Raw genomic sequence first — 12,417 nt, 5'->3', positions numbered from 1 at the left:
TTTCAACTCATGCTATCAGTAGAGCATTAAGACTCACTGGAGAAATTTGGAGAGTGCTCAATGGATGTTCCTACAAATATACAGTCTCACATTTTAAAACTGATTGACAAAAATAAATCTTATTCTGTAGTAAAGAAGGAGGTGTTGTCTTAAACTCAGTTTCTAAATGTATTTGGCAGAAGGTTTCTCTGGAATTATGTGAGGTGCAGCTCCATAGTATCCCAAACAAAATTAAAGTTCTTCCTAAGACTAGACACAAACTTTTCAACTAGCCTTTTTCTGACCAGGTCATTTTTCTTTGGCTGTGATTCAGGAAGGTTTACTACAATGTGAAAGCCAGTTCACACATTCACTTCAGTGGGAGTACTCTTGGTACAGGTGTGTTCAGAAAAGCTGTAGTAATTGGGTGGGGGGGGGGGGTGCATGTATGTGTGTTGGAAGAATTCATGTGGTGAGTGAGTGTTTCTGTGGATGAGCTGATGTGGGTGTGTGTGGCATATGGAAATGTTTGTTTGTGCGCATGCATATGTGGATGCCTGAATTTGTATATATGTGTGTGGGGGGGGTGTGTGTGTGTGTGTGTGTGTGTATCTAAATGCATGGGGTTGTGTGGGTCTAAAGTGTGTGTGTGTGTGTGTGTGTGTGTGTGTGTGTGTGTGTGTGTGTGTGTGTGTGTGTGTGTGTGTGTGTGTGTCTGAATGTGTGTGGTGTGTATGTTTGGGGTGGGTGTCTGAATGTGTGTGTGTGTGTGTGTGTGTGTGTGTGTGTGTGTGTGTGTGTGTGTGTGTGGGTGGGTGGGTGTCTGAATGTATGTGTGTAGGGGTTTCTTTGCTAACAAGATGTACGAGCTACAAGGGAGATTACTTGTGTGGAGAGGTCTGACAGTGCAAGGTGTGATTCAGAGACATGCTAATGAGGTGATAATGAGGTCTTTCTCATTGCAGCCATATTTGTCTTTTATCCCATTTTCTCACTGTCATGCAAATTGACCAACCCACACTTTGTACTTACCATGAGCAGTGAGGTTTTTAGTGAATCCCAGGTTTTTGTCTCAAACACGTTTGAAAAGTTAGTGACTTGTAGCCCTTTAAGAGAGGGGCCATCATCAGCTCTCAGAGTTCTGAGAGTAGAAAATAAATATAATTTGAATTACAGCATTTACATAACAAAATGTAGCACCATCTTAATGACAGGATATGTAGTAATATTATCGTAATGACTGATGATAACATGCCAGGGGTAGTAGTTATAAAGGGATGTACTCCTTACTGGAGAGGTTTGTTTCTAAGGGGATCAAATATGTGGGTCTTAAGGCAATATCTCATGTGTGATTCCCACCTCTAACATGTATTGTAGCTGTTACACAATGCAAAATATTGTTTTAGCTTTTCCTGATATTTGCTTAATGAAATTGGAGTACTGAACATGCACAGGCACACTGGTTCCAGCACCCTGATATCGGGAAACACAGGGAAGCTAACCTTGGCTTCAGTGTGTAATGACCACTGGCTTGTTACATAATAAAGGAAGCCAAAGAAGCAGCCAGGAGTTTTTTTGCCCATTTTCTGGCTGAAGGCTTTTATTCCTTTGCACTGATCAATTTTACTAGCTAGGAATTATAAGGTCTTGTCCAATGCCCAACCCAGAAGTTATGAGATAAACCTCTCATATCAGTTGTAGTTTCTGACAGCTCATTTGATGAAATGTATCCCTACAATGCCTGCCATGCCAGAAAAATACGTAACCATCTCTATGCAAAGTACTATAAAATCATTACTGAATTCTGTATAGGTTTAGTTAGCCAATGAGGTCATCTGAGCTGGTGTTGTTTCCTGATTATTTATCTTTTTCATCCACAGTCTAAATATACTTACCAATGTTAGGTAAGCAGATAATTTTTCTTATTATTGCTTTCATTCATTATAATCCTTGGTGATTCTCATGTGAACTTTGTCGAGCCTTTATTTACTAAATATACCACTGGGTTAACTAAAGTACCACATAACAATGAAAGAAATTATTACCATGTCATGACACCCTGCATGTTACAATAATAAATGCAATGGTCTTACAATGGCTGATTAAACACAGCACCATTTAACAAAATTAGAGACACTTTTTAAATAGGTTCATAGGTTCATAGGTAGATACTAGGCTATCTGCCCTAGGGCATTTATAAGCCTAGCCAGAGTGTATTTGGCTTCTGCCTCCCTATTAGATTAGCCTACTGTGCCTCTGTAAAGTAGCTCACAGAAGGTACCTTTTTAAGATTAGTTTACTGTGCCTCTGTCTAGCAGGGACACAGGAGAGATCCCAGGGGTGAATTTGCGATTTCCCATCCACACATCCAAATTTCGCTTGAAGAGGGTCAGCGAGGGGCTATGTCTAACATGAATTGGGATTCTATTCCAGAGTGAGAGGAGCCTCTGGGAGGAAGAATATTCTTCTAAATCTCCTAAAAACTAACAGAACCACAGGTTTTTGCATTAATATACATTTTCTGAACAATAAGAATAAGTATAAAACTCTGTGGCATTTTTGACTAACTGTAATCTACAATGATTTACCAGTAAAAGAAATATGAGTAACATTTGACAGGCATAGACAGGGTTCTATGTTAAAACATTGACTTACCAAAATGTCGACATTCATAACTTTAAACTTAAATAATTAAAAACACAAAACCCTGATAAGGAAGACACAGGACTGTAACAACACTAAAACATTTTTGCAGGTGGGCAAGTCCCCCTGCTAATTATATATATATATATATATATATATATATATATATATATATATATCTATATATATATATATACCAACTCCGAGACTGCAGCTGAGGATGAGCAAAACCCCAAATCCTGCTTTACTATAACGTCACACAACTACCAACAATCATTATGCTATGTCCTTACATTCCAACTTCAGGGTTTTGTGTTTTCAGTTATTTTGGTTCAATGGTATGAACGTCAGCAGTTTGGTGAGCCGACATTCTACCACAGAACCACATAGACAACAGGCAGAAATGGAACTGTTTTTTAACTTCTGCCACTGATCTTTACCAGACAGCATCATCAGTTGTTAGTTTCTAGTGCAAGTCCCAGTCATAACAGTGCATAACAATTGTTATACATACCCCTAACTGCTGTTATAATTTGGTGTCATGCTAGAGAAGTGCTAAATAAGTATATCTTCCTCCCAGCACCTTAGTCTAATCATGGTGCTCCATGCACTACACGCTTGTTATGGATAGATTCTTGCTCAAGCAGTTCACTGTAACAAGGTTAATTGTCTCTCAGTTTTTGGTGTGCAATCAGTGCTTTCATGTATTGCAGAATTATGTATTGACTTTTTCTGAAGTTTTTATTTTGATTGTTGTGCATACTGTCTGTAATGTTAGTTTGTCTGGTTATGTGCCATTATATATAAATGTTGCTTACATCCCATGTCAGTATTTTTGACTTGCTATACAGACATCCATAGTGTCCTGACATATTTTAACAACTTTTTAATGTAATATTGGTTCTGTAATAGATTTAGGTCTTAATTTTTTAGTTGTTATTCTCAGTCTGATATAATACATATGCAGAGTTTCAGTGGCTTCCTCTACTGCTTTCTGAAATTATGAATTGCAAAATTGTACCCAGCTCCATAGCACAGACAGATAATGCCTTAACTATGGCACAGGCAACCTGAGTTTAATTAGTGGCTGGGACATTTGTAGGAGCCAGCTAGGGAGGACAGGAAGGAGTGGCCACTGCTGGCTCACTCACCCTAGAAAAAGGGGGAAATTAAGGCAGCTTGACTCATCACAAAAGGATGACAATTAGTTGGTCACAAAATGGAGACAGAGCCATGTGAGCATACACAGTCATGGAGTGTAGCACTACTATGTTTGAGGGGAATCTGGCATGATTACTCTCAGGAGACTGCAGTAGTGGGCTTGGCAGAGCTTCAGGGGGAGAGGGGTTGCCCCTAACGTGAAGAGGGTAGGCTGCCCTCCCCCATACCAACAAGCGGACTTGATCCCTACCACTCAACCATTGCAGGGGAAGAGTGGGGTAATTGAGACTCCTAGGTAGAAACTAATAGGCTGTAGGTCTCTCACTCACACAGACAGGGAGTGCCTGGCTGTCATGGCATCAGAGCAAATGGGACATTTTGGTGTGTTAAGTGGAGTCATATAGCAAGGCCCGGCGGGAGAGCAAAATGTGTATTTACATCTGGATGAAAATAATTGGTCACTTTTTCTTTATTATGATACTTATCTGTTTCAGCTATCAGGGTATCATAGATATGCATTTTGTACTTGCTTTATCTAAAATAAATAGTTTTAAGTCTATTACCACCAGCTATATGTACTGTTGTAAGACAATTCTCAAAGCATTGCAGTCTGTTCAGTACCAATATTTACTCAGCCCCAATGTAGGAATTGTCTTACTGACACTTTTTATAATGCTGCTTTAATGACTTTCTTTTTATTGATAAACTGTATTTCGCCTCTGTGCATTTATTTCATAGTTTCATAACAACTTTCAAATGGAAAATATTACTTTACCTTCATAGCCAATTTCCACTATGGTGTTCATGGGCACTAGTGAAAAAGAGATGCTTCAAAGATTAGAATTCTATTAGAATTCTATACCACAATGTGTAGTAAATTATTGCCATGATGTGATAATTGTATATATATATATATATATATATATATATATATATATATATATATATAAAAAATTAGACCTATAGGGTAACAATGGAGTCATTTAAAAGAATACTAGTTACATAAAATGTTACATCACAATTTAGATATACATCATGGCACTCTGTAATTTAAATGCCACAACACATTCTCCACACCATCTAAGAATTATGTGGGTAGTTTCTTGTTAAAAAAAAAAAAAACTTCATAAACTTTTTATTAAAGATACACTCACATAATTCTACTAAATCCCTTACTGACATCACTGGAGAGGTTCCATGGAGGTGTGGTCCAGCTGTTTGCTTATCATAGGAAGGTGACTGGTTTGTTTTCACTTGGTAGCAACTTACAGTGCGATGAGCTCCTAGCTGTCACAGGTGAAGAATGGGATAGGGTGCACTGCTTCTGGGCCTTGCAGGTTCTTGACAGTTGGAAATTCGGGTTTCAGATTTTATAGCAGCACTGCCTGGATGACTTACTAGCAAGTCCAGGTTTTGGACTATAATCTTTGAAGCAGGGTAGTAGATTTTTCTTTGCAGGAAAGGCTTATGTCCACATCTGATGAAGTAAACCAAACAAAAATGTATAGGCTGAGATTTCTGAAACGTTAATGTGTATTGGGATTTCTATATGCTGTGGTTTTGTACAATAAATTGTTTTTAAAAGTGCTTGTTTCCTGCTTCCTTAGGCACCGTGGACTTTTGTTTACATATATATATATATATATATATATATATATATATATATATATATATATACATACATACATATAGGTTTACTGTCAACATGAGTTGGTTGAATGATCACAATGTCGATGTAAAATCAGGATTTCCAAAGTGTCTCAAAGGCAGAACGGCAAAAATGACATACCCGAAATCCCTAGTTCGATGAGTTTGACATAGCAGTAGGTGACGTCACTCACCCACACTATGCACATTAACTTACTGTTACACTCTACAGTCTATAGCACATTACTTGTACTATTTTGCATGGGGCTACACTCCCCTGCACCCCCATCTCAGAGATCACACTACAATGAGAAAATGGGCTAATTCCCTGTTCCTCACTGAACCGCGACTTCCCTGCACAATGTCGAACCAAAATGCTCGAACTACACTACCCGTTTGCTATAGTGTAGTCAGTTGATTTTGATTTGACATTCTGCTGACTTGGAAACTGCAAGTCAACCACATGCCAGTCAGCTGATGCAGTTTCCAAGTTTTGATTGTAAACTTATATATATATATATATATATATATATATATATATATATATATATATATATATATATATATATATATATATATAGTCAGTTAACCGGCACACTCAAGCAACAGGCAAAAAAATATAGAAGAAATACAATGTGTTGCACTTTGTGTACACCACGCAGAAACATACCTTACGTTTCTACAGTTTTAGAGCTTTGAAAAGGAATATAGGAATGAATTCCCTCTCCCCAACCTGAGAACAAGTCAAACCAAGCAAATAGTATAGGGTACAGTATTAGTCAGGCCTTTTTTTAATAGCAACTCTCAAGCAACCAGAAACTACAGTTATCCTGCATTTACCAATCCCCATGGGTGCTAGTTAACTGAGAGTTTACTGTATGTATATATATATATATATATATATATATATATATATATATATATATATATTACTGTATTTATATATATATTACTGTATTTATATATATATTATATATATATATATATATATATATATATATATGTATCTGTGTGTGTGTGTGTGTATCTAAACTACTCAGTCATACAACAGTGGAAAAAGTGTGACACACTGCTTGAGTGTTCATGATACCTTTAGTCGAAACATAATCCTTCGACCAATGTCATGCTCCTATTTGCAAAATCGACACTTTTCTTGCTATAAGCATGGTTTTAATATACAAAGCTACATTAAAGCATTTCTGTGGTAAAAGATGAGTTTTTGAGTATTTGCAAATGTTTCCAAAAGATCATTCACCTTTTGTAATTTTAAATCTTACCAGAAATGGTATTCAAGGGCTTGAACCTATTTTAAGGGAATTAAGTACACTTCGTTATGTTTCTGAAAGATATCCTTAGGTGTTTGTATCACTTAAAATTGTGTGCAAAGGATGGCATTTTCTTAAAAGTGTATGTTTTAGTGAGAATTGCAAGCTACAGAGATCTCCAGTGCTTCAATATTTAACAGCTGGTAGTAAAGTTTCCTTTGCCAAACAAGTAAGTGCAGTGACATTCCAAAGGTAACTCAGTGACACCCTTATCTGATCATTTTCGAAGCTCTAGAAAATAAAATAAATCATGTGTTTCTGTAGAAGCAGTTAACATTCTCATAAAGCTCTGTGAATGACACTGTAGTCATGTTTTAAATTAGATTTTCACTTGGACACTGGAATCTGATTACAGAAATAGGCTAGGCAATAACATGTTTTAATAGTGATTATAGTAACATTGGTACATGATTTTTGGTTCTGAATGGCACACACGAGATGTTGCTGGAATCTACTAAATTCTAAAATACTTGTACACAAACATTGTTCTGTATCTCTGTGCTGTGTTTAAAATTGTACCATTGTATGGCTCCAGCCTCATCTGGCAAAATACATTTTGTCAGTGCTAAATGAATGCCAGTAAATGTTTTAAAAATTATGTGATTCTTCTTCTAATAACTGTCTTTTTAAAATGCCTCCCCATAGGTCAGCATCGTGCTTTAGGTGCCACCATCTCTAAGGTCCGCAGTTTAAAAATGGACAGAGCCATCTGGACTGAACCTCTTATCCAGGTATGGATTCCTTTCTAAAATTTACAACTTAGTCACAAAATAATCTGCAGCTTTTCAGAATGCATTTAAACAGAGGCTTTGCATGTTTTGCTGTTTACTCGGACTGATTTGTTGCTGTCTTGAAAAACAGCATACAAATAGAAAAAAACAATAGAATAGATGAAAATCATTATACGTCAACAGTAGTGCATCAGGTAGCATTGTCACCTCACAGCAAGTGGTTCTATGGTTCAATTCTCATCTGGGGTACCTTCTATGCAGAGTCTCCATGTCCTCTGTATGCTTATGTGGGCTTTTTCTGGGTGCTGCAGCTTCCTCTCACATTCCAAAGACATGCAGTAGGTGGACAGGGCACACTAAATTAGTCACAGGTGTAAAGGTACATGCATGTGTAAGTATAGGAAAGAACAACCACATCATGGCTAGCTACCAGGCTGTGCGAACATTGGCAGTAGATGATTTGTTATTGCTGATGAGACACCCTGAACCCATGTACAAAAATGGGAAAAAGGGGTTCTGGATGGATGGGCATATAAGCCATTAATATAACAGTAAGCAAATTCCTGCAAGCACAATTTAAAATGTCTTACTTGATTACTGTGATAGATTATTAACCAAAATAAGAAAACAAAAATTAAAATTTGTAATTTTTAAAATTTTTAAAATATTTTTAATTTTGAGGTGTCTCTCAAAGTTTTCATTTGTGAATTTCAAAATAAGGGATCTCTTTAGTAAACATGTCCTTGATATATGTCTGTGTGTGTGTGTGTGTGTGTGTGTAGTATATCAGCAGATATTGACCAACTGTTTTATTACAGTTGATCTGCCAACACTTAAAACACCTACTATATATACATGTATGTATGCATATATATGTAAATATATACATCTCTATACTGTGTGTGTATATATATATATATATATATATATATATATATATATATATATATATATATATATATATATATATATATATAAAATGTCCAGTCATATTTCCTGCTCCCTGTGTATGAAATTTGCTGCATGTTTGTGAGGTCACCTGGACTTCACATTCATGCACAGATTCCTACTCTCTCAAAGACCACAAAATTCAATAGACTGTAATATTCTTAAAAAGTCATTTAGCAGGGAAAAACAGTCACACAGGAGGAAAAACATCAAACATCAGAAATACACATCCTCATCTCAAATGCATTAGCAAATCTACATAATAAATAATAAAAATAAGAAAAGAAATAAAAAAAAAAAGAACCAGGACAATAACACAAATTAAACACACTTTACAGTAATAAAAGCACTAAAAGCCCAAATTTAAGTATATTGCCTTATCAGTAAAATATATCCAAAAAGTTAAAAAAAACATAGTATTCTGATGACAGTGAGAGCATAAATACCAGAAAAAGAAAGCAATGCAATATAGGAGGAGACAGGAAATGAATAACATGAGGCAAACACAACTATAGTAGCAGCAGAAAGCAGCCACTGTAACATAGGAACTAGGAGTAAAATCACACACACACACACACACACACACACACACACACACACACACACACACACACGCATGTAGATACAGTAGAACTCTGCCAAGCATTAATTGATTTAATGGTAAATTTGAAGGTACTTTATACAAAAGTAAAACACTGCATGAATAGAAATGAATATTAAAATAGAAGGAAGGCACACATAAAATTACCACAGAAACACAATTAAATAGATGCAACAGGTATACCATAAACTAAACTGACTTGTGAAGATTGCTGATGGTGGCAGGAGCATCACTGCTTATGTATTTTTATTTTTATTGGGAATCATTACCTACTGATTACCCTTCTGCATTTATTTATGGTGCAACAAGCATATCATCAACTGAATCATCTGGAAAATGATGGTGGGCATTATTGTTTGCATATATATTTCTTCTATGGACATGTTAGTCTCCTCATCTGAAATCATTCACTTTGCAGAACTTAGCTGAGATGCTTTGTAGTGTTAGCACCTGTTTATAAACTGTAGTGTGCAATAGCACACAGTTATTTGACAGAAGAGTCTCTAATACCGATCCTGAAATATGACACCAAAATTACACAGTTAAAAAGTTATAACCCTGCACTGCAATCATTTAGTTAAAATGTATTGAGAAGCATTTTTTTTTTTTTTTATTATATTTTTGAAATTTCAAACATCGCTCATATGATGTCCGATGTTTGAAACTTTCGGAAATATAATGTAGACGCATATCCCGTAAAAACTTGAAACTGTCTCAAAATGTTACACAACACTGATATGTCCTTTTCTGAATTTATTAACTACAAAATAATATCCTCTGCAAATAAATCCAATTTTTCTTGACCATACCAACTATATCTTTGTATTTCTGAGTCCCTTATTTTCTTTGCCAATGGTTCTAAATATAAAGGAAATAACAAAGTATGAGTGGGGGGGACAGCTCTGTCTGGTTCCTCTGTTCAAACATAACTTATCAGAGAGGAACCCTCCCACTTTATGTTTTGCCTCTGATCCTTCAAATATTCTTCTAATTAACATTATTGTATCAGGGAATGCAAATGCTTCTAGTGCACTACTCATAAAATTGCAGCGTACTCTGTCTAATTGTATTGTATTATTGATCCATATAACCATATAAGAGCATGTAAACTAGTATATTTTGCCTTTCACACCCGTAAAAAACTGAGGAAATACATGTTTTCATTATTTGCCACATATAAGACCATAATAAAGTATCATAAGTTTTTTTTTAAATCATTGAATATAGCCAGCAAAGGTACATGATAATTCTTAAAATAAAAGTAATTGTATAAGGCTGTAACATGATCAAAACTAATGACGATCAGCTAATACAGTACCGAGCAACCTGACAACACAATCTTTATGGTGAATTCACTTTATAGTTTTATAGCTAGAAGGTTATTATTTTTTTAAATCATGAAGATTCATTCATCTTATCAGAAGGTCAAAAGAAAATGCTGTACATACATAGGAACATCTACTCATTCTGGATCACAGAAGCATACAAAATACTAGGTAAATGGGCCATGTCACCATTTATGCCTTTCAACTTCCCCCCACCAGGACTTACTCTGCTTTTTCAAGGAGAGACAGACCAGTCATGGCGGGGGTGAATTTGTGAATACCCATCCAGTTGCCTTACTATAGTGTGTTATATTGTTTGATCGGGAGTGAAAGTTTGTTCCACAGAAGGGGGTAATCATTGCAAGATGAATCTAGCTGTCCATCATGATTTGTTTATTTGCTTGGGGGGGATTCAGATCTCTGGTCCTAGTGTTCACAAGACTAATTTGCGGAGGTATAACAGGTCTTGTACTGCTGGATCCTAAATGGCATGAAAAGCAAAGCACAAATCACACCTAAGGAGTTTATAGGGCTCTGAATAAAATGATAGAACCTCCACCCTCTGATGGTAACTCAAGTCTTTTAGGCCAGTGATCTTTTTTTTAGAAACCATTGGGGTCTTGGCAACTGCCTAATATATCTTGTAAAATACATCCCAAAGGGGACATTATATTCCACAATGAATCTAATCACTGAAGAAAATAGAAGGGGAAGGACTTTTTTGGCTCTAGAGGAGATACACTAGAGTCCAGTTAGAGCTAATCTGTGGAGTGTGTGGAAAAACTGGTAGGCTGCCAGGCCAGCCAGATAGAATCCTGCAAATAATTTGATGCGATTTGTAAATATTAATATAATCCACAGGCTAGTTTTACAAATATAAAAGAGAACTATATGTTATGATTAAACTATATGCTGTACTGAGCTTCAAAAATGTAACCACAGTGCACTCTGCTGGAAGAAAGCTGATAAGTCAAGCATTGTATGACTATGATCTCCAAACTCAGAGATGTGATGTCTGGACTAGCAAATTCTTTCTATTGTTTTGAGACCCGAATTAATTGCTAGATTTTACATGTATAATGTTTTTTATTGCTGTGGCTTCCTGCAGGTGCACATTACAAAAATATATGTTAAACTCTGAGTTTCTGTTAGCCTGGGAAATTAAACCAGAGAAGTGTCAAGAATGATGTAATCTAAAATGAGTCAGCAGTGATGTATTATCAATTTAAGACTTTCTCAGAGAGAGTAAATTAGAGCATTTTGTATTTGTCTTCAGAAGTGACAACATCACCAGTACTCTGCCTTTGCTCTGTAAGTTATTTAGAACATAATTTTTCTTAGAAATAGATAGAAAATAGTAAGATTAGACTAGTTATTTTATATATTTATGTCAGACTATTCTACTATTATTTTAAGCATTTTCCTGTGATGTCTGAACTCTTGACTAGCACTGTGTTGAATTGAGGAGATTTGTCTTGTGTTTTTATTATTTATTATTAAATGTTTTTAAACCTTTCAACTGTGGCTGTTTTGTGTAGAGATAATGTAAGCTCTAGAGTACATTGCATGTATATATTGATACTGTCCAAGCCGATCCAATAAGCCTTGGTGTTCGTCACACTTACTAATAGGATAATAATATATTGTACAGTAAAACTGGACACCCTTTGGTAAGGGCCTTATTAGTAGCTGATATCAGTGTTTGATGGCAGTGATTTCTACCTTATAGCTTGGGCAGAGAAGGGGGCATAGCTGGAGAACTTGTGCCAGCCTTCCCCAGGAGTGTCTGTGTGTTTTGTATATAACTCCTATCTCAAAGTGTGTGTGTGTCAGCTGCTTGGGCAGGGACATGAAGCACTAGTTGGACAGAGATGGTGCTGGAGGTTTGATCACTAGGCTGAGACCTGTACCCTATAGCTGTGCCAGTGGGGATTCTTATTGGGGATCTGGAGAGATAGAGGGAGAAACCAGCCCTGGACTGACTGTGATCACTGTGTGCTCTTAAGGGAAATTGTACTTTACTGTGTGTGTACTTGTTATCCTTCCCAATGTGCATG

General features: G+C 36.2%; 1 protein-coding gene across 2 annotated transcripts in view; it reads left to right on the top strand.

The window, feature by feature from the left end:
- LOC122789943 (arf-GAP with Rho-GAP domain, ANK repeat and PH domain-containing protein 1-like) overlaps positions 1–12,417 on the top strand; it is a 1,460,469-nt gene that overhangs the window by 710,099 nt on the left and 737,953 nt on the right. For both annotated transcript variants that reach the window (XM_044057421.1, XM_044057422.1), the window contains one exon: positions 7,401–7,486. In XM_044057421.1, the coding sequence (XP_043913356.1) occupies positions 7,401–7,486 (86 nt within the window). The remainder of the gene's footprint in view (positions 1–7,400; positions 7,487–12,417) is intronic.

This window comes from Protopterus annectens, chromosome 15.part0, assembly GCF_019279795.1.
Source record: "Protopterus annectens isolate FY-2018-M chromosome 15.part0, PAN1.0, whole genome shotgun sequence".
In the NCBI taxonomy this organism is placed as follows: Eukaryota; Metazoa; Chordata; order Ceratodontiformes; family Protopteridae; genus Protopterus; species Protopterus annectens.
Note: the sequence above shows the minus strand (reverse complement) of the source record. Positions and strands in the feature narration are given on the sequence as shown.